The 22,307-nt window shown below is 40.8% G+C and overlaps 3 protein-coding genes across 3 annotated transcripts; 2 read left to right on the top strand and 1 right to left on the bottom strand.

Moving 5' to 3' along the window:
- Positions 1-243: 243 nt before the first annotated feature.
- Positions 244-1,146, top strand: LOC9636597. The gene is made up of 3 exons (XM_024667536.1): positions 244-438; positions 490-931; positions 989-1,146. The coding sequence occupies exons 1-3, from the start codon at positions 260-262 to the stop codon at positions 1,109-1,111; spliced, it is 744 nt and encodes a 247-aa protein (XP_024523304.1). The 5' UTR covers positions 244-259; the 3' UTR covers positions 1,112-1,146.
- Positions 1,147-6,991: 5,845 nt separating this feature from the next.
- On the top strand, positions 6,992-12,304 carry LOC9636602 (pentatricopeptide repeat-containing protein At4g02750). The gene is made up of 4 exons (XM_024667538.1): positions 6,992-8,510; positions 8,697-8,830; positions 10,336-10,628; positions 12,064-12,304. The coding sequence occupies exons 1-4, from the start codon at positions 6,992-6,994 to the stop codon at positions 12,302-12,304; spliced, it is 2,187 nt and encodes a 728-aa protein (XP_024523306.1).
- A 1,354-nt stretch (positions 12,305-13,658) lies between these two features.
- Positions 13,659-15,258, bottom strand: LOC112343676 (pentatricopeptide repeat-containing protein At4g02750-like). The gene is made up of 2 exons (XM_024667537.1): positions 14,454-15,258; positions 13,659-14,362 (listed from the first exon to the last, which is right to left on the bottom strand). Exons 1-2 carry the CDS (start codon positions 15,256-15,258, stop codon positions 13,659-13,661), a joined length of 1,509 nt encoding a protein of 502 aa, XP_024523305.1.
- Between the last annotated feature and the right edge of the window lie 7,049 nt (positions 15,259-22,307).

Here is a 22,307-nt window from a genome sequence, read left to right as displayed (position 1 = left end):
AAATAATAATGCTTGTATACCCATTATAATGCAGTGTGGATTGTTGTTTAAATGATCATGCCAATCCGGATAAGGGGGGTAATGCTTGTGCAAAACCTCATTGGGTTAAACATATCTTCATAAAAATATTTCATTTTTTCTGCAGTTGAAAAATTGAAAAATATATGTGTGCATTTTACCACAATTATATCTTCTGGACTCACGATTGCTTTTTTAATATTTTGAGTCCGCAAAATCCTAGGGTAAGGGCTTGTGAGGGATGGGGTCAGTTCGTGTAGCGCTGCTAGATATCGATGAGATAGTCAAGAGGCGGCGATGCGGTGTTGAGAAGGAGAAATGGAGCATCAAAGGAATGGGCCTCGAGGACGTTTACCTTAACAGCCAGAAGGAGCCAAGAACATTTCTGGAGCGCTACTTATCCAAAGTCAGGGAGTACAGGTGAGTGAGCTCTCTGATTTGCTTTCAGAGAATCCTTATTTGTTTTCTTAGCGGTGTTGAGCAGCAACGTGAGGGAGTGGCCAAGAGGGGCGAGATCATCGCTGTCATCTCCAGCGTCTCGCTGTATTCTCACGTAGATCCGTTGGACGAGGCACTCGGTGCAACGGACGGGCCTTATGTCTGCTACGGACTTTTGTTTCGGTGCGGGTATTACATGCACTTCTACAGGTGGGAACGATTCGCAGACGGGAGCGTGGAGAAGCTGGGCTGCGACAGCATGTACAACTGCAACAACCAATATCTGTGTAGCACGATTGGCCCAGCCATCTGTGGCATGTTCAAGCAAACTGGAAATTCCGCCGTCAAGATCATCGATGTTGGTACCGCTGCTGAACCAGTTGAGCGCGACTGGAGCTTGTATCCGGGGCTCGTTCCGGGGGTCAAAGCATTGGGATCGCGCCAGCCCGGGGTGGCAAACGCTTTGGAGGAAAAGGTGATTGTCTGTTTTAGATGTGTGTGTCAATGTCACCTTATGTAGCATTGTAAACAGGAGCGGGATGAGCCAGCCACTCGCAGGGTGGTGGAAGAAGTGGTGAAGGGATATTTTGAGAAGCTCCAGCAGGATTTGACTGAGATAAAAATGCTCTTGTCCTCTGTCTCTTCTAAGGTTTAACGATTTAGAAATTTAATAATATTCTGTGCAAGTTATCAATTGGTTTCAGTATCTAGCAAAAATTTAGTTTGTGGCAGAGGTTGGAAGTTTGCTAGAAAATTTATAACACAAAGAACAATTGATTCAGTTCAATTGATTCTAGTTTCCGGAGATGGTTGTTGTGTGATTGAAGTGATTTCTCTGCAAGGATATATTCAGTATGGATAACTTGATTGGTTCTCCACTGCTCTCGTTGGCAACCAACATAGAGCAAAACCCAATTTTCTGTCATCAGACACAACACCTCCCAAGCTTACCATGTACGATTCTGGCTTAGTTCCAGGAGCTCTTGTTTATCTATCCTACGACAACAATGGTAAGCCTCTCTTTGCGAAGTTCCAGTGGTGCTCAGGAAACTCTTTTCCTCCAGATTTCCAATGGCCATATCTTAAGGAGATCGTCCTCGTTTCACAGCATTCGGATGAAGAATCGAAAGACCAAGCCTTAGCTCGAGCAGCGGGATCTCCTCCTCGAGTGGCGTCCAGAAGAAATCTCGACAAACATCTAGGAAATTGAAAAGCTTTGGAAAGTAAAAATAATGGAAAGGTGACGTGGAGATTTGGAAAAATCAACGAAAATGATATTTTGAAGACGTGAACATGCTTCTAGTATTTAAATCTAAACTTTTGAAGCTATTGTTCGCTGTCCATCTTCCATATTGATCTGCTTGGAAAAATACTCCAAAACTCGTCTCCTTAATAAACGTATGGTCCAGACCAAAAAACAATGCACAAAGAGAGAATCTAACCTAGATAATCACATTGCGAATCTGGCAATGGATGGATCTCGAGGCATATCCCCGGACCGTGTGGCGTTTAACAGCATTCTCTTTGCTTGCAGCCATGGTCGTACGAGATGCCGTGGATTCAGCGAATGACGGATGGCTGTAATTTGCTGCCCGAGTACACCTGTATCGTCGATCTCTTTTCTCGCACGGAATAGCCGAAGATCTTCTCCTCCACATGCCGTTTGGGCCTGGATCGAGCAGTCACAAATCTCCAAGGTTTTAAGTTTTCTCCTCCTGTGCATATACGGTAATCATAGGAATCTCAAAACCTTGAAGTTTTCACCCATGAATTCAAGGAAAATGTAAGACGAACTCCAGTAAGAAAACAGAGTAATACACACAAAAATATTGCTAGACTTCACTGAGACAATATGCCAAGTCCGGAATGGGGATCGTAGAAAATGCCTCGAGCTCGTCCAGAGCGTCCAAACACTGGATCTACACTCAGGCATTGTGAATTGCAGCGATATCTTCCTCTCCAACAAGCTCATCGAAATGTTTGGGCGACGTGGGGAGTGTCCACCACCCTTCGATCGAATTGCCGCCAAGGATAGGTTCGCGTGGGTGTTGCTGCTACACGCGTACTCCCGCAAAGGCTACTTGAGAGAGGCCAAATCCACCTTCGACCCAATGCCGCAGCCCAACATGGTGGCCTGGAACGCGATGCCTTTGGCATTTGCCATGAAAGGGCAATCGCAGGGAGAGAGACAAATCTTTAACAAAATGCTGGCAAAAAATCTAGTCTTGTGGGTCACAATGCTTGTCAGTATGCGGTGCAAGTTAATGTTTTGCAAAAATGCCTGACAAAGATCTTGTTAGCTTCCACTCATTGCAGCAAATAGTAATAATATATATTTAATAAAAGTTAATCAAGACAAATGTATTATATTAGGTTTATATTCTGGTTAGTGCTTAAAAGGGTAGTAAACTCTTAAAGCAATTCAGTTCTAGAAAAAAAGGTAATCTCTCAAATAATCTCTTTGACTAATAGAAATTAGTAATTGGTAATTTATACTAAATATTACCCAATTTAATAAGCTTATATTATTATAATCCTACTAATAAACAAATTTGGTAACAGATAAACAATTATATCAAATAATCAAAGCATACAGAATTTTTAGAGTTTTAATATTCTTTAAAGACTAATTTGTAAATCATTTTAGAGTTTTCTCCCATTAAAAGTATATTATTTCATATTTATAACAAAAATCATCTTTAAAATGTAATTAAAAAATAATATGATATAACATAAATATTATATTAAAAATACTGTATATTACAATATTTAAACAAATTAAGATTCTTTGGAGAAAATAATACAAACAAAATTTAATTTATTACAGAATAATTTAGGAATTTTAAAGTTTAGAAGTATTCCAATTACTTAAAAAAATTTAAAAAACAAATAAGTGACTATAAGAAATTTATATTCTTATTTAAACATTTTTGATGATATCAAAAATATAAAATTAAAGGTTTAGAATGTAAAGTTATAGCACCACAGTTAAGATTCACCAAAAACAATTTTATGTTATTATCAATTATAATTTATTGTAAATATTTTACTACATTTTATATTATTTTAGAAAAATATACAATTACAGTGAAAGATAATTTTTAATTTTTTAAGTATTTATGAAATTATATTTAAGTATATTAAATAATATAGAAGGAAGTATTATTAAAAGTAATAAATTATAATACCCTCAAAATGTTCATATAAAAAGTAACTAAATTTAAATAATTATTTTAAATTTAATTTCTTTACAAAGAAATATGTGTTATTGTTGAAATTTTTAATTATACTTCTCAAAATATTATATCTTGACTTGATATAAACGAAGTATTTATGGTTTATAGTAAATGTAAAATAAAGTTAAAATGTAAAATATGTATTATATAGTTTTTATGGTAATATGTATTAAATTTTCTCATGAGATTTATGAGATGTATATACAATTTATAATATTTTTGTAAATAGTTATGTTTTCTATATTAAATGCCTATTTAGTTATAGAACATCATTTTTACTATTATTTATAAAGGTTATTTTAATTGTAGAGCATATGGTTTATATATGATAATTATGTATATAATTTTACATTATAATTAATTAATTATTTTAATAAAAATCCAGATCCATACTTGTTTTGTATATTCAATTTTAAATCTAAACCATAATTATGAATAATATAGTAAAACATATGGTGGAAAATATTTCTTTCTTTTATTTTCTATAACTATTTCACCAAGTGATTTAGTTTAATCATGTAATTATGCAATATGTTGAATGTATACTAATAAATAAAAAAGTGTAAAAGTTACTATTTTATTATTTCATACAAGTTTTAGCTTTTTCAATATTAGTTATTCCATTATATTTAAATTGATGAAAATAATATTAAATCAGTTTTAAATAAAAATATTAAAGTATAAAAAATAAGTATGAATCACAGCTTTAATTAGCTTTATGAAATCTAAAGTTGCCATAATGGTAATTAATAATTATGAAAATGAACCACTACAAATGTATGTGGGATTAAAATATGAAGACAAAGAAGTGCCATAAATTTGGAAGAAAATTTAAATTGAAATTAAAATTTGGAGAAGCTGCCAAGCCTGTGGAAAGAGAAAAAGTTTACTTGAGGATAACGTTTTTGACAAAGGTAAGTTATATACCCATTCCAGAAGATATTGCTCGGGTCCTGGCAACATCACGTCTATGTTCTTTATTCTATATATATTAACAAGCTTAAAAGTGTTGATTTTTTTTAAAAATTAATAATAACCATATAAAAAAATATCAACTATTGATGCATGGATTGGGATCAATGTGATTTGAATGTAAATAAATATTAAAAAATAATTAACCAAGACAACTAAATGTTAGTATTTAATGGATACAGTTTAGTAGTGCATCACTTTTATTTTGCTTGGAACAAAATAAAAAGAAAAACTGTAAATAAATTTAATGAATGATGGATTACAATCAATCTCGCTCGTAAAATGTTTTTGCTATCACAACCATCATTAAAAACAAAAATTTATCGACACTTTGCTTAAATAGTTAGACTCAGAATATGCTAAGCTTGGCTTTTTTTATGGGAGATGCTTGGGATCGGAGAAAATGCCTCGAGCTCGTCCAGAGAGCTGCCAAGGATCTACACGCATGCATTGTGAATTGCAATCAGCAATCTTCCTCTCCAACAAGCTCATCGAAATATATAGGTGTGTCCTCCACGCGCAACAAGCCTTCGATCGAATCCCTGTCAAGGATAAGTTCTCGTGGGTCTTGCTGCTGCACGCGTACTCTCGCAATGGATACTTGAGAGAGACCAAATCCACCTTTGACGCGATGCCACAGCCTAATATGGTGACCTGGAACGCGATGACGGCGGCATAATGCCTCGGTAGATGCACAAAATCACTTTCCTGATGGTGAAACTTTCTTCTTTGACAATATGCCCGACAAAGATCTTGTATCATGGAACTCAATATTGTCCGCAGATGCCATTCAGGGTAAACCAGCTAATGAATGTGATTTCGTGGAAGAACTTGCTATGGAAAAAGGCATTTAGTTTTAAAATCTTCGATTTCGAGATAGACCATGTCACTGCTCACAGTGTATGCAGAAGTAACGGGGCTGGTTTCGATGGAATCCAGCACCAAGACATGGGAGTGTATGCCCAAAACGTTTTCCTGACGACGAATCCCGGAAGATCTTTGATAACATGCGACGAAGCAAGTCTTTGATGTTATGCCGGAGAAGAATGTGTTCTCCTGGACGATCATTCTCGCTGCTCAGGCAGAAAGGCCATCTCGGAGACACTTTTGGAAGAATGCCACCATCTCATGGAGCGCTATGCTTACTGCCTACACAAAGCCAAAGATTGCCAGAGGACATGTTTGACGAGATCACTTCCTTGATAAACTTTGCCTCGATGTGTGCAATCTATGATCTTGGAGACGAAACATACGTGATCCGGGGAGTAAACCATCTATGCCACTTTGTGTCCAATGGTCGAAGATTTCGGCTCAAACACCACTACTTGTGTGTGATCGACTTGCTTGGAAAGACTTGGAGCTTGCTCAAGAGCTCATGAGTTGCATGCTTTTTGTGCCGGAAGCCGTGGACTACAAAGCCCTTGGCTATGGCTCTTTCGTCGCAGGCCGTGCTGTTGCATCTGGAGCCGTGGAGGAGTCGTCAGCTTATGTACAATGAGAGAAATTACATAGAGCCTAAGCCTCGACAGCTTGTCGCGGCTGCCACCACCTCGGTTTCCATGCTGTTGCTTGCTTCAGCTGGAACGCTTGGTCCAGAGCTCGAAACAAAAGCGCTTCCACCCCACGTAAACGCCTTCAATCGCCAGCGCCGCCAGCTCCCGTGGCGGATCAACCCGGCACACCGCCCCCTCTTTCGTGAAGCTCAGCACTCGTTCGCCATAACTCGCATCAAACTCTTGCTCAGCCTGCGCCTTCTCAAAGCACTCCCGGTAGTCGTCCCTGTTCACGAACGGCGGCTCCTGCTTCATGCTCTCCACGAACAGTACGTTTGGGAAGGGCGTGCATCAAAATGGCTGCCAGGAGTATCCTCCCCATCCGACCGTTTCCATCGCTGAAGGGATTCAAACTCGCGCACGTCTTCATGTGGCCATCGGACATGCCCGCCGGTCCGTGACACCAACACAGAGCTCCGAAAGCTCTCATCCACAGGTATGGAGGAATTGAATGCCCCGAGCTGGGAGGAGACACTGCTCAAGCTCGGGTCCCGGTCCACGAAGAACAAAGAAGAGCTCTCTACTCGTAAACAGTTTTAAGAAGCGCCCTTGCTCGTTCATCGCCGTCACGACCAAGCTCCTCGAAGGCGATCTCGTCGTGGAGGCGCAGCCTTCCTGCGATGTCCGGTCGCTTATGCACCTCCAGGATCCCCAAGAAATGCAAATAGTAAATCACCTTATTAACATAACCTATGATTGATATTTTTTATGAGCGCCGCACTTTGGGATTCAAAACGAGTAGAATAATTCAGCAGAAAAGTATGAGGGTCTATGATGGGAGATGCTTGGGATCGGAGAAAATGCCTCGAGCTCGTCCAGAGCGTCCAAACCCTCGCAGCTGCCAAGGATCTACACGCAGCCATTGTGAATTGCAGGGATTTCTCTTCCAGCCGCGATATCTTCTTCTCCAACAAGCTCATCGAAATGTATGGGCGGTGTGGGAGCGTCCTCCACGCGCAACAAGCCTTCGATCGAATCGCCGCCAAGGATAACTTCTCGTGGGTGTTGCTGCTACACGCGTACTCCCGCAATGGCTACTTGAGAGAGGCCAAATCCACCTTTGACGCGATGCCCCAGCCCAACATGGTGGCCTGGAACGCGATGCTTGCGGCATTTGCCAAGAACGGGCAATTGCAGGGAGCGAGACAAATCTTTGACACAATGCCAGCGAGAAATCTCGTCTCGTGGGTCACAATGCTTGATCTGTATGCACGAAACCACCTAGCTGGCGATGCAACTTGGTTTTTTGATAACATGCCTGACAAAGATCTTGTATCATGGAACGCTATATTGTCCGCAAATGCCCGTTGTGGGTGTTTAGAGAAATCTAAATCTCTCTTTGAAACTATGCCGCTAAGAAATGTAATTTCGTGGACGAACTTGCTAGTTGCTTATGGCCAAAAGCATTTAGTTTTAGAGTCTAGGAGAGTCTTTGATTTAATGCCTGAAAGAGACCAAGTTGCATTAACATCACTGCTCGCAGTGTATGCCCAGGCTGGGCATATTGAAGAAACGCGGCTGGTTTTTGATGGAATCCAGCACCAAGACATGGCGTCGTGTTCTACCATGCTGGGGGCGTATGCCCAAAACGGGCACCTTGACGAAGCCAAGAAGATTTTTGATAACATGCCAGTTTGTGATCTCGTCTCTTGGAACTGCCTTGCCAGTGCTTATGTGTGGAATGGGGATTTGGAGTCGACGAAGCAAGTCTTTGATGTTATGCCGGAGAAGAATGTGTTCTCCTGGACGATCATTCTCGCTGCTCAAGCACAGAGAGGCCATCTTGGAGACGCTGCAAAAACTTTTAGAGGAATGCCACAGCGAGATTCCATCTCATGGAGTGCTATGCTCGCTGCCTACACGCAAAATGGAAAGCCAGAGATTGCCGAGGAGATTTTCCACGAGCTCAAGATGGTTTACTCCCCGGATCATGTATCTTTCGTCTCTGGAATGATAGCTTGTGCGCATCAAGGCAAAGTTTACCAAGGACGATGCCACTTTGTGTCCATGGTCGAAGATTTTGGCCTCCCTCCACTCAAGCAGCACTACTCGTGTGTGATTGACTTGCTTGGAAAGGCGGGATACTTGGAGTTTGCTCACGAGCTCATGAGTTGTATGCCTTTTGTGCCGGAAGCCGTGGACTGGCTCTCCTTCCTGGGCTCGTGTCGAAGTTACAAAGCTCTTGGCTATGGCGCTTTTGTCGCAGGCAGTGCTCTTGACTCTGGAGCCGTGAAGGACTCGTCAGGTTATGTCCTTCTTGCAAGTCTCTTCTGCATGGAGAAGAAGTGTGTCGGTACAATGAGGAGCTAAATCTCTCTCGAGAAGCCATTCATCCTGGTATTGGTGATGTAATCTTTGATTCAAGGCTGGCTGAGAGATTTCAGCCATATGTTCTTCAGAACATATGAAGAAGAGCTCTCATTGCAACCTCCCAAGTCAGAATCTCTTTGTGTTGATGATCCATCTCTCTGGCTCCTAGGCTTTCCGGCACATAGAGATGAGCTCAAACTTCCACCCCGACCGAAAAGATCGACCACGCAGCTAAAGTATGATCGTTCTAGCTCTCCTCAGTTGATGTTTGTGATTAACCACGAGAACTTAAACATGGACTTGGTTTGTTCAAATTTTCCATTATCTGCATAACCAGCCAGCATTGTGTTAGAGGGTACCATGGAGGCATTGTCTGTTTTTGATATCATGTAACAGACACCTTGCCTCCTCTATCTCAACGCATTGAGCATACACACGACACAATGTCGCTCCTCCATCCCATCGAACACCTCCTTTTGCCTGTTTCAAATGCCCGGAATTGGCTAACGCCAAAGGATAGAGTAGTTGTCGAGACCAAGTTTCTCTCTGGCATTGCTTCAAACAATTGTAATGCTGAGTCATGCTTTCCACCTCTTATAAACGCCGACAACATTGCATTGTAGCTCACAAAGCTTCTCTCGTCAAAAGTTTTCTTTTCAGTTAAAAAACTGCCTTCTAGGCAAGAAGGGCCTAAGCTCGGGCCTGAAGTGAAAACTTTAGGCCTTATCCAAAATTACCATTTGTGTGCATATGCAGCGAGCATGCATTCCAGGCGCCATGATTGTTTGTGTCATTTCATCAGACAGTTTCTTTGCCTCTTTACAATGCCATGTACTATTAAGAATGTTTAGTAGTATGCACCAAGTTGTTTGATAACAAGAACCCCTTGGCTCAAGCAACAATCTCAAAAGTTTGGTTGCAATTAATTGTCTTGCTAGTGTCTAGACTAAACACATTTACAAAGAGAGGAAATGAAGGAAAGATCACCAAAGAAAAGTTTTGTGGCCTTTTTGTAAACATGAAAGTGAGGTTAACAAAGATGAATGGACATGAAAACCACTATTATGGCTTTTGTAGCACTTATCCAAAAACAATGGGACATATACCTCCCTAAGTCCATTAAACTCTTCATTAAAGACTTTGATCATAGGGCTGTAAAAACTGAAATCTATGATAAAACCCTGTTACAACTATGATTGCTTAGAAGTTTGTTTCAACTTTTGAAATCTTCTTCTTCATGTCTGGGGCATGAGTTAAATCTGTGAACCCAGGCACTTTAACCCAGTGGCAAACCCATCTAGGAACTTGGATAGCTTAAAAAGACATTAGCCCAGCATAGTGGGGCTACCTTCAAAACATCAATGAGGATTAGAAAGAGAAAACAACCCAGCGAAAAATGATGTATAGTACTTGTGTGTGAGCAGCCACTCTTGGCACTATCGAGAGATCTCCGGTGAGTAGCTTCCATCCAAGTCACGTTTCCTACGCCTCAAGAATGTAGCATTTTTTATGAGGATTTCCCAGGTACTCCATAAGAGGTGCGAGTCACCATTTTGAGCAAGTGTGCATCCTGGCAATCATGTCTTCGAAGATCTCTTTGAAGCAAGCGAGCAGCAGCCCAAGAAACAATGTTAGTTTCAGGCATAGACACGAAGGGTTCTGTGGCTTCAGAGAGCAAACCATGACCATGAAGACAATAAGAATTGCAGTCCATCTAGCTGCCCCCGTAACACTAATTACCAAACATCTCGATCACAGCTTGATGAGAGGTTGATTCGTCACCACCGTGCCTGATCGCGATTGCGCAGCTGCAAGCTGGACGATCCTGCGAATCCGATAGACCATCGCTGATTGCTCTAAATCGACGCCAGGAACACGGAGTCCATCTCTCCAAGCTAATCGAAATGTATGGCAAGTGTGGAAGCACGAGGTACGCGAAGGGGATTTTCAACGCCATTGCCAGCCGAGGAGCAAGTGCTGTCCTGGTGCGCTCGGCTTTCTGCAAGAACAGACGAAACGAGGTGGCTAGGAATGAGCTCGTCGACTCATCGCCTGGAATACCATGCTCGGGGAATAAAGCCAAATTGGAGCTTGAGTCCATGTCTGTTGTAGTCTAGGTGGTCGAAGTCTTTGAAGAAGGATCTAATGGATTTGGGGAGGTATATATTCTGTTATTCCTAGATAAATGCTGCCAAAACCATAATAGTGATTTCCATGATCATTTGTTTTTGCCAACTTCACTTTCATGTCTAAAGAAGGGCTTAAGAGCTCATTCTTTAACAATCTTTCCTTTGTCTCCTTTCTTCAGTGTATCAAGTTGGGACGCTAGTGCAATAATCAGTTGCAACCAAACTTTTGAGATTGTTGCATGAGCCAAAGTCTTGGCACAGTAGGCCTTCCAAATCTCCACAAGAGTATATCCCTTAAGGACATCAAAAGGCTTATGTTTGGTTAAGTTGGTTGAGGTAAGGGTTCTCACTTCTAAGTGTTCAGGTGTTTAGCCTTTCCCTAGAGGAAACAACCCCAAAGTATTGATTCATAAGTTATGGATATGCCATTTTGAGAGGTTCTTTTGAGAATTGCCATGGAACCTTCCCACTTTCTGTGTTGCTGAACATTCCCATAGGATATGGCATTATATCTCTATTGCTCCATAGAGTCTGCAAGCTAATTACCACAAGTGAGGGTGGGCACTTCTGCTGGGCAAGCCATATGAAGTATCAGGCAGCGACCTATTCATGCACTATAGATAGTTTCGGGAGTGAATTTATTATGCTCTTGCTTTCTCGATGAATGTGGCCTGTACCAGGGTATAAACCACTCTCTGGCTGAGTTTGGTCTCATATTGAAATAATTTTTTATATATGTCCCTCCATTGCCATTCCACTAGATCCCATTTGGAGTTATTTTAATGTCTATTAGTACCAGTAAAGTTGGGCATATTGTCTTTATGGTACCACCAAGTCTATATATGCTGTTTTTTTTTCCATTTGGATAACATAGACTGACTTGGCATGACTTCCTTGTATTCAGGGATGTCAATGGGGAGTAGCCTTCCAGACTTAATAGATCGTACACTGATCTCATCTTTCCACAACCATGAGTTCCAGGTCAACGGGAAAATGCTCGGCAAAATGGAAGAACTAGGCTTGGACCAAACTTACAAAGACCTACACAAGGTGGGATTATGCACCTTCGCAGGGGTTGACACTATGATCCAAGAGCACTAGATGGTTAATAATTGTGATCAAATAAGAGCTTTCTACAGCCTGGACATTTTGGAACATATGATGTGAAATTTCAAACACAGTAGTAGTCTTCCAAAATGAGCACCACTAGTATATACACCACTAGTAATGCTGCTGCTGAATTGTTAGTCTTTTCTGTTTTAGGAGTATGGCCTCTACTTTGTCATGTCTACTCAAAATGAAGGATTCAATGACTTGTCCCAGGCGGTAGGATTGGTTTGGTGAGGTAGCAAACTTAAATGGCAAGTTGAAGGAGGGGATTTACAATGTCTATGTGCATTCAAACAGGTATACCTTGCCAATGTTCCTCTCCGATCTGAGCAAGGATCGGCTGCCTTCGTTTGTGAAGGCAGTGATGTCAAACTCAGGGACTAATGAGGAAATGAAAGATGTTATGCTAAAGTCGGGCGTCAAGGATCCCGCTCTAGAACACTGGATCCCTGCTATGCAGCTGCATTTGCTCTATGTAAGTCCACAAAATCGAGGGCACTGGCCTGCTGCGTTTTGGACAGTGGAACCATTATTATAGACAATGAAAGTGCTTCAAGAGTGTTTGGAGAGCTGTACCTTGATGGGAACAAAAAAAATGAGAGAGAAATTCATGAGTAGTACACCCTAATAAGTTGCGATCTTCATCCTCTCCAGCAGCTCATCAAGGTGCTATCCAAGTATTTCCAATCCTGTCCATGGAACGGCATGGAATGCAACATGACCTTTAATGGTCCTTGACGAGTTGACAAGTGCTTTCGTTAAATGGCATGGGCGAGGTGGAGAGATTCGTGCTCGTCGCGCTGTACATCCAGGACGACCCATCCATGAAGGCCAGAAGATCCCGTCGATTGCAAAGAGCGCCAGGACTGCAAGGCGCAGCACCAGGGCTCCGGCTTCTCCCGCTCCGTTGAATAGATGAAAAAAATCGCATATATAGTAGAACTTGTAGATCAAAATACCACGAATGATCTAAAAAAAAAACCCATGTACGCCAAGGTCGAAATGAAAGCAAGAAGAAACTTGGCAGCAAAAAATGTAGAGAATGTCTCTAGTCACAAAGAATCGAAACCCGGCTGCCTCCATTTCCTATCAGCCGGTGCCAGGACTTACACGTCGTGCAGTGCGCGAAACTGAAGCCTTTCTGCAACCCCGGCTTGCAGCTAGTTCTTTTTAGAAATCTAGAGAACCGCCAGTGATCCAGGCAACAAATTTCGCGGCATGGCGCGATGAAATCCCGAACAAGCGATCATTTTCTGCAATTGGGTACAGTTTTTCAATTCACTAATGCAGTGATTAGAAGTAGAGAATGGTAGCATCACATTGCAAGGAGACGACATCAGTTTTTCTAGCTGCGGACACCCGCTGAATATGAACAACTCTCTGAGGGGAACAAACACTTCGACATACTTTGAGAAGATATCAGGCATGAGGAGATGTGATTGCAAAGCAGACATGCTTACGAAGACTACTGTTTGGACACAGCAGTTGAAGGAAACTCAAACCACAAGCTATTGTAACCTGGGGCGGGGCCAGGTGTAAGCAATGGAAGATCTGATCTAATTTAGATCTTTAAGATGGATCAGAGCGTTGAAACTCATGTATAGAAGACCCAATGGGGACACTAGCTAGCTCCATCACACTCAAGCAACACTATTCGTGTGTCATCAACGTGCTCGGGAAGGCGAGATGCTTGGAGTTTTCTCAAGAGCTACTGCCTCTCCTTCCTGGTATGGCCTATCGTCGCAAGCCGTGCTCTGGAATCTGGAGCCGTGAAGAACTCATCAGCTTATGTCCAAATCTCTTCTCTGGAGAAGAAGCGTGCTGGTATAATGAGTGAAATCCGCAGCTAAATTTCTCTCGAGCAGCCTTTCATGGACACTTGATGTTTGATTTCAAGGAAGCAAGCTGCTTGAGAGAAGAACATACGAAGAGGAGCTCTCATCGCATTCTCTCACGTCGAGATCCACTCTGAATTGATCACGAGCTTCTCTTTGAATTGGTGTGGTTGTTCCATCCCTCTGGCTCCTCAGAAAGCTTCTATAGTCAAGGCTCTCAGGAACATAAGGCATGCTAGAGATGAGATCTCGAGCGTCACCCAAGCTTCCACCTCGGCCGAGAAGATCGACCATGCAGCTGAAGTGCTCCTTGGTCGACTTGATGCCATAGTCGACTCTCATTGAAAAGAAGTAGCCTCGACCAATGCTTGCTTTCCCGGCGTGGCTACACACTAGAAGCACAAGCAAGAAGCATGGAGCGTCCGGTGAATCGACCAACTTGATCATGCTAAAGATCTCGATGGCCTCTTGAAACCTTCCCAGGTTTGCATAAGCACCAAGCATTGTAGTCCACGAAACAATATCATGCTCTGGTGTCATTACAAAGATCGCATTTGCTTGCTCTAGCTCGCCTCTGTTAACGTTAGCGACCAAGAGGGTTGTCCATGAAAATTTATCTCCACTCTGGATGTCATCAAATATGGATTTAGCCTTCTCAAGCTCTCCATTATCGGCATACGCAGCCAGCATTGTGTTCGAAGCTACCAAGTCTTGGAAAGGCCATGGTGTCAAAAAGAAATTTTGACTCTTCAAGATGCCCGCTTTGAGCATATGCAGTCAGCATAGCGTTCCAGGATATCAGGTTTCTCTTTGGCATTCCATCAAACAAAATCCTTCCTTCCTCAAGCCCACTGCACAGGGCGTACGCGGTTAGCATTGCGTTCCATGACACAATGTCACGCTCCTCCATTCCATCAAACACTTCCTTTGCCTTTTCCAAATGCTTGCCATTAGCTAATGCTGTAAGAATAGTCGTCGAAGATATTAAGTTCCTCTCCGGCATCACTTGAAACAAATTTAAAGCTGAATCGTATTTTCGAAATTTTACAAACGATGCCAACATTGCATTGTAACTCACAAAGCTTCTCTCTGGCATCGAGTCAAACGTTTTCTTAGCAGAAGCAAAATGCCCTTTCGCGGTAAAAGCCGAAAGCATTGCTGTCCAGGCAAGAAGACTTAGTTCGGGCATGGAATGGAACATCTCTTGGGCTTTATCCAAGTAACCATTTTGTGCATAAGCAGTCAGCATAGCGTTCCAGGAAACCAAGCTTCTCTGCGGCATCTCATCAAACAGTCTCTTTGCTTCTTCCATATGCCCAACATGGGCATATGAAGAGAGCATAGTATTCCATGCGATGAGGACGCGGTGGTTACCGACGAGCTCATTAAATAGCTTCGTAGCCTCGTCAATCCGCCCGTTCTTGCAGAAAGCCGAGAGCATCAGGACAGCAGAGAAAGAATCTCTATCCCCGGCAGGAATGGCGTCGAAAATCCCCTTGGCGTCCCTTGCGCTTCCACACTTGCCATACATTTCGATTAGCTTGTTGGAGAGATAGACTCCGTGTTCCTGGTTTCGATCTAGAGCGATCTCCGCGTGAATCCTCCGGGCATCGCAGAGATTTTTGCAAGAGCGAATGCGGTCAAGCCAGCTATCCATGAATGCATTGGTGGGTTCTTTGCTGGCATGGAGAAAGAGTCCCGCATCGCCGTGTCAAACACCTCTCTTGCGAGCTGTGGGCTGCCGGATTGCCAAACATCTCGATCAGCTTGTTGAGTGGGAGGAAGATTCATCGCCACCGTGCCTGATTGCGATTGCGCGCCGCACGCCATGATCGATCTCTCGAGCTAGATACAGCGACATGCATGCCTCGATCCTGAGAACCCATGGGCGTGAAGGATAACTGCTTCGGCCTTCTTGACCAGACTGGATAGACACACTCATATCCAGGAATATCATGCTCTCGGCTATTGCCCAAGACAGGTATCTTTAACTCTGCGAAGTTCATCTTTGATTCTATTGCAGTTGTCAGTATTCTCTCTTGGTTCACATTTACTGTCTTCATGGATCATGCTTTGCTCTCTGAAGCTGGAATCCCCAACACCTGCAACCTTGAAGCTTGTCCCTGGCAAAAAAGAACAACCCCTAGGATTATGCAGGAAATTTGCCACCAAGTGCCAATTAAGATTGAGTAGTTGAAGGTAGAAAGAGAAAGATCCTTTTAATGGCATTGTAATTGTATAAAGGTTTTTCAAGTTGGAGACATTTACAAAAGTGAATAAATCCATTTGATCTAAAGCTTACAGACTATTTTAAACCAACTTGAAAATCAATTGTTTGATGAGAGGGTTGTTAGTAGCTATTTATCCCTTGATGTTTTAAGAATTCACAGTGACAATAAATCTAAATTTCATTTTATAATCATATGCGCCAAAATTATGGCTTTTGTGTTAGTCACGAAAAATTCTTTAAATCATATAGCAGCATTAATTAAAATTCAACTAGCCAAGGGCAGCCTTTGAGAGTATGTCAAATTGCAATATAGAAGATGGAATTTCATAGAGAGTTGTCTCTTGAAGTTACAGCTATAGTTAAAATAAAGATTTATATGTCAAATTATTGTCAACTCATTAAATATATGCATAAGTTGATGTAGCACACATAATTTTCACCCTTTACTCTATAATAATTTACTATAAGATAACCATGAAGCAAAACCCAAACCTTTAGCCATGTGTCAAAATGTAATAGAGTAGAACTTGAGTTTTAAGGTCTTTGGGCCACAACAAAAGGATAGAGTTAAACTCCTAAGCATATAGCCAAGGAGTAAAAGAAGCAAAACATAGTACAATTTTTGAGTGTATACCCTAAAGAGTAAAGGGATAGGAACACAGAGTGACTCATAAATCTAAAGCTAAGGAGCAAAGAGATAAGAGTATAGAGCAACTCTCAAGCATATAACCCAAGAAGCAAAGGGACAAGAGCATAAAATGATATTAGAATAATTTTAAAGCATTTAGCATTCCAATGCCAAAACCAATATACAAAATAGAGCCAAATGAAGTTTGGTACAATTTCAATATACCAATGGCGTAATGTGAGGATATGAATACTCCACTAGCTAACATAATATGGAGTTTGGGGTTTATACCCAAGCTGAATATAAAAGAAGGATAAGCATGCAAACAAAAGTTAAACTATACCTAAAATTGGTTTACCATAGCCAACCCACTATCCCTACTATACATTTGGAACCCCTACACAATTGCCCCCCCCCCTCCCCCCCCTAAAAAAACACAAATCCTTTGGGCTTTCACTCTAGTCTTTAGAGTTAGTCTCTAGGACAACTATAAAAACTTATTAAATATGGAATGGTGTTAGATGTTGTTAAATTATGAATTTTGATGCAAGAATTTGATGCAAGAATAACACCATTATATTTAAGATAATTTTTACATTCCATAGATATGCCTCACTAGCATATCTAAACACTATCCAAAAATAGCAAGAGGGGCTAAAAGGAACTAACATATAGGGTATAATAACTAGAGTGTTTTGGTGAATATAGTAAGTTACTATATGGCAAGTATTGAGGGACTAAACTTAATATCACAAAGGTTCCTAACACTAAGAAGTACAAGTCAATAATATAAATTTTTCATCATCATTGTATTGCATTCTATTTCTTTCCTCTTAAGTCAATTAGAAAAGAGAGCCATTAATAGCTATTTTATTTTCATTTATCCCCCAAAGTTCTACAGATCTATGGTAATATGATTATATATGTGTTACACTCACCCCTCCAAGGATTCACGATAACAATATATTGAAATATCATCCCATGATTACATGTATTATACTCATTGCCTCCCGCCCACCCCCTCCCCCCCCCCTGCCCCCTATCTAGAGATTTTAATGTCCTTGTTAACAATTAATTAACAACCCTTACTAAACTAAGGGGAACAAAAAATACATAAAAATACTCATGAATGCCTAATATATATGATTTCAATTTTAAGGAATATACCTTACTTAAGAATGTATTATATTTTAGATAGCCAGTAATCAATGAGAATCAAATTTGTACTATTTATTTCAATATCATATGTAACACACTTTATCTCTCTCCTTTTAAGCCAACTGGAAAATGGGAAATTGCTTGATGAGAGAGTTTTTAGTGGCAATTTTATCCCCATTTCCCCATTTATCCTTTAAAGTCCAAATCTCATCCCATGATTACATATGGTATAAGCTATAAGTTTTTAAATCTAGACTTCTTGGGTACTACTCAAACTCAAAGACACTTAACTCCAAATATCCTAAGACCTTTAATCAATTGAAAAAGAGGTTGTATTTTTATTCATAAGCCCTTTCCCTTTATATTTAAATTTTATAAATTGTCTCTTTGAGTTGTTTCCTTTGGTTACTTACCTATCCATGTCAAATATGTTTGACTAAATAACAACTTAGGATTTCCTCCTTTAGTACCTTTTTGGTCTAAGTGCATATGTGATTATTAGTTTCTTAATTAATTTAGGTCGAGACTAATAAAGGGTCTAGCAATACTGATCTCTTGCCATTGTAATAATAAAGAAAAAATATCTGAAAGGACTCATTGACATGTAACTTTTGATACTTGCAATTACATTCATAACACTCTCCCCTCCTTAGGGAAGATTAATGTCTTTGTCAATGCATACTCTAGTCTAGATTATTGTCAAGGAAACAACTTTAGAAAAATTTTATAGTGTTCACAATTTGTGAAAAATGCACCAATTTAAATGAGTTAGGGGCAACCTTTCTTTCAAATGAAAATGTGCTACAACTTAGACATGTTTCGATTGTCATTGACAACGAAATAACAAATGGAGTTAGCCATCTTTGCTACTTTGGGTGTCACCCAGTTGCCTATAGGGGATATAGAGAGAAAATTTAGAGGCCCCAACCCTTCTGAGAGAACAAACTAAACCTGTTGATAAGGTTTAGATAGATTATTATAAGTAGATAGTTAGGCTTGTTTACACAATCACACCCTTTTAACAAAATAAGGAACATCAAAAGAGAGGTGGGTTATATGTATCCCATGATTAGAAATTTCACAATGCACATGAAGTACTAAAGCTAGTCTGCCTTTACTAGCCCAAACCTAAAGATCAAGAGATAAACAATATCAAAGTCATAGATAATGATATCTTAAACACAAGAGTATTCCAATCAAGTTATTATCTGATAAACTAATATAGTAGAGGAACCACCAAGATCATCATAATTAGAAGACATATGATTAACCATCCAAAAAAATTCAATAGCAAGTGTACCATCAAGAACACTTAATGATAAAACTTAACTATCAAAGATTGTAGATGGTATGCCAAACTTATGAAAAAAAACTAAAAGAATATAAAGTATAATTGATAAATAAGTAAAATGTTGACAAATATATCACCTGAAAGAAATAACATCCTAATCTATCAATTGGTGATATTTTTTGGATGGTGATTTTAGGTGATTTCATCCAAAGATTTTCTCTATAGTAATGCAGAAAGCCAAAAACCATTAAAAAAATATCTAACCATCATTAAAGATCATTAATCATCTCATCAATAAAGAGATGCATAATCATCATCAAATATATAATCCACATCAATCATTACTAATGATTGCTAGATGCAAACATTAACTCTAATATCAAATCTAATAAGCCAAAATGCCTTTCTAACAACTCCTAGTAAATGAAACAATGAGCATAAGAATTTAAAGAACCAAAAGCTTGAAGAATCATATAACCAAGTCTCACATAATAATGATCACAAATCTCACATAAATTAACTTTAATGCTATAGAAGAAATCATGGTACAACCCACAATATCCTTTTTAATACATCTATATGCTAAATTTTATAATGCAAAAGCTAATGAAAAGTATGTTTACATTAATCCAAAAATTAAGCATAATGAAACTATGCCTAACAAGTGATTATCAAAAAATCTTTTTTAAATCCCCTTATCCATAGCAAGACATAACTCACTTTATAGCAAGAGTAATAAAAATCATTAATGATTATTATACCTCAATTCAAACCCTAAAGATTCAACAAATCCAATTAATCACTAATTTTTCCTTTTGCAAAGCTAGTATAGTCTATGACAAAGTCACTTTTCAAGAAATAACTAAAACTCAAGCCCTATTAAAAAATTTCATCTCAAATACAACTAACTCAACTTGCCACTCAATTTATTTGAATGCTAATAAGCTCTATTTCGTTAAAGTGGGAATTGTCATTATCCCACTTGTAAAATAAGGTTTCCAAACCTTTATATAGTATATAAATATAACAAAATTCAACTGCATTGAGGCACATGCCATTTTATTTTAAACAAGGAAATGTCTACTCAATCACTTCTCCTCCCTCTGCCACTGCTTCACCTCTCTCTTCTCCTTGTCATCGTCGTCCAATTTCTTTCCATCCTTTTAATATTGGCTCAGTTGCTCCGAGTCTAGGTGGAGCCCAAGTCCCCATTCAATCTTTACTTTCCCATTATTAATAAAACAACTTCGTAGACTTCCATAACATGCTGTAACACTTCTAGTATAATGCAAATCCTCTCAAAGAATTGTCTTTTAATATTAGACAATGGCATGGAACCCCATGCCATAATAAGTTACATTTTTAAATAAATACATGCCATCTCAGACTGTTATTTTTTGCCTCCAACGCCTATACAATAATCTTGGAATTTCATCACTCTCCACACTATCAGGATTTAAACCCAATAGTAATGCCATCTCTTCTCTAATACGTCCACGCTCATGTTCAGTGGTCGAAGAACCCATCCGATTGAGCAGATTATGGAGATGCGGATAGTGCTTGGCTAGACAATATACATGCCATAAATGATGACTGGTGTCTGTCCGATCAAATGGCTTCTGATATACCGTTCCATCTGCCATTTGGTTGATTTCTGCAGCCACCTCCTGGACTGGCCGGTTCTCTATCACCATCGCTCCAAGCCGTTTTGCAAGGTCCCCCAGAACATACGGTTTCTTCTCCCTAGTTTCCATACTGCAAGAGATGGGGTGCACTGCATATGTGTGCGTGTTCGCTGCAGTTTTAATCGGCGAGTCATCGATGATGAGGATTTCACTTGAGCTAGCAGTCCGGTTCATCACTACAGCCTCTGGCTTGACGAAGATGGGCTTGCTACCCCTCACATGGACCATAGTCAAGCAATCCTCCTGCGTTAGGAGAAAGTCAAATGGTAATATTACTCGCGTCTGATCGTGCATCATCTGTAGCAACGTTAATGCATTGTGGCGCATCATGGATGTCCAAACTCCCAATTGCAAATTGAACCCGGCCCTCTGTTTTAAGTGTCGCATGGTCATTATTAGATCCCGCAGTTTCTCCCATGTGATTAATGTGAATCTGTCTCTTTTGACCAACTTGCGACCGCAGGCTTTGGAGGGTGCAATGACATTCGAGGACGAGCCACGCTCATGGGAGAAAAGGACACCGTTCAGATCAAAAACGATACAGTACCTTCGCCGTGACTCTGAAATGAAATGCGTCAGCATAAAAAATGGTACAAGTCAATTTTACCATCTACAATATTAGCGAATGTTGCTCCCGATGGTCGTTGAGAGGGTTTTGGTCGAGGAAACGTGAAGGGCGGAAATACTCTCCTCTGCAATGTGGGGTCAATCGCATCCGATGGCGTGTGGGCACATGCCATTTCAGCTGTAGACTCTGGTACAACTGGCTCAACAGTGGCATGGGGTGGTTCCGATGGCGTGTGATCACACGCCATTTCAGCTGGTGCCTCCGTTGCCAAAGTGGACATGACCGAACAGGCAGCAGGGGCGGTGTAGGGAGGTTCCAACGGCGCGTAGTCAGACGATTGGGCACACATTGAGTCCGTTGGAAATGAGGATACGACCGGCTTGGCGGCTGGGGCGGCCTCATGTGGGTCCAATGGCGCTTGGTCACCGTCAGTTGGATACGTGGACAAGATTGACTCAGTGGTATGGGCAGCATCAAGTGGAGCGTGGTCAGCTTGCTTGGCGTTGATATGGATAGTAGCCTCCACCAGCTCTGATGACTCTTGCAGCCAAGTAGAGTCCACTGGCGGATCCATATGCATGTCCAAATATCTCCCTTCGATTGAGATGGTATCCTCCCGTGCTACTAAAAACAAACTCATTAGCACATTGAATCGACTATACTGTATTTACCATCAACTGCTATTGAGGAACTAGGACCGATATCACTTGAGCGCACTGTTGATTCTGAAGGATTGGACATACGTTTCGACCCTTGCTTGGCACTATCCTTCCTCGACACTAAAGGCTAGAGTTTGTAAATTCAACTGAATAATCTCTACTTACCATTTGCTCTGCGACCTACATGGACAATGTTAGATATGGTAAAAGGTTAGGAATGGATGTATTATTATTTACCTGATGGTTTGTCTTGTATGACCTTCCTCCGCCGCTCTTTGGCCACCTCAGGCTGGCCATCGTCGTCATCATCGTCGTCGTCGTTATTGTGATCGTCACCATTGTGAGGACCATCCAAGTCCTCTTCGTCCTCCTCTTCTTCGTCCTCCTCTTCTTTGTCCTCCTCTTCGTCCTTCTGCTCTTCCTGCTCATTATCTTTCTCTGGCTCCTCATCCCCCTCCTGCATTTCTTCCATAGGCTGCTCAGGCTG

The sequence above is a fragment of the Selaginella moellendorffii genome, unplaced genomic scaffold, assembly GCF_000143415.4.
Source record: "Selaginella moellendorffii unplaced genomic scaffold, v1.0 SELMOscaffold_178, whole genome shotgun sequence".
Lineage (NCBI taxonomy): Eukaryota > Viridiplantae > Streptophyta > Lycopodiopsida > Selaginellales > Selaginellaceae > Selaginella > Selaginella moellendorffii.
This window is presented reverse-complemented; position numbering and strand designations above follow the sequence as displayed.

Coding starts and splice junctions, on each gene's coding strand:
- LOC9636602 (XM_024667538.1), top strand. CDS start 6,992: ATGGGAGATGCTTGGGATCGGAGAAAATGCCTCGAGCTCGTCCAGAGC. Junction 8,511..8,696: donor CATGGAGAAGAAGTGTGTCG/GTACAATGAGGA, acceptor TCTGGCTCCTAG/GCTTTCCGGCACATAGAGAT. Junction 8,831..10,335: donor AGAACTTAAACATGGACTTG/GTTTGTTCAAAT, acceptor GCGATTGCGCAG/CTGCAAGCTGGACGATCCTG.
- LOC9636597 (XM_024667536.1), top strand. CDS start 260: ATGGGGTCAGTTCGTGTAGCGCTGCTAGATATCGATGAGATAGTCAAG. Junction 439..489: donor TCCAAAGTCAGGGAGTACAG/GTGAGTGAGCTC, acceptor TTGTTTTCTTAG/CGGTGTTGAGCAGCAACGTG. Junction 932..988: donor CAAACGCTTTGGAGGAAAAG/GTGATTGTCTGT, acceptor CATTGTAAACAG/GAGCGGGATGAGCCAGCCAC.
- LOC112343676 (XM_024667537.1), bottom strand. CDS start 15,258: ATGGATAGCTGGCTTGACCGCATTCGCTCTTGCAAAAATCTCTGCGAT. Junction 14,363..14,453: donor AACCGCGTACGCCCTGTGCA/GTGGGCTTGAGG, acceptor ATATGCTCAAAG/CGGGCATCTTGAAGAGTCAA.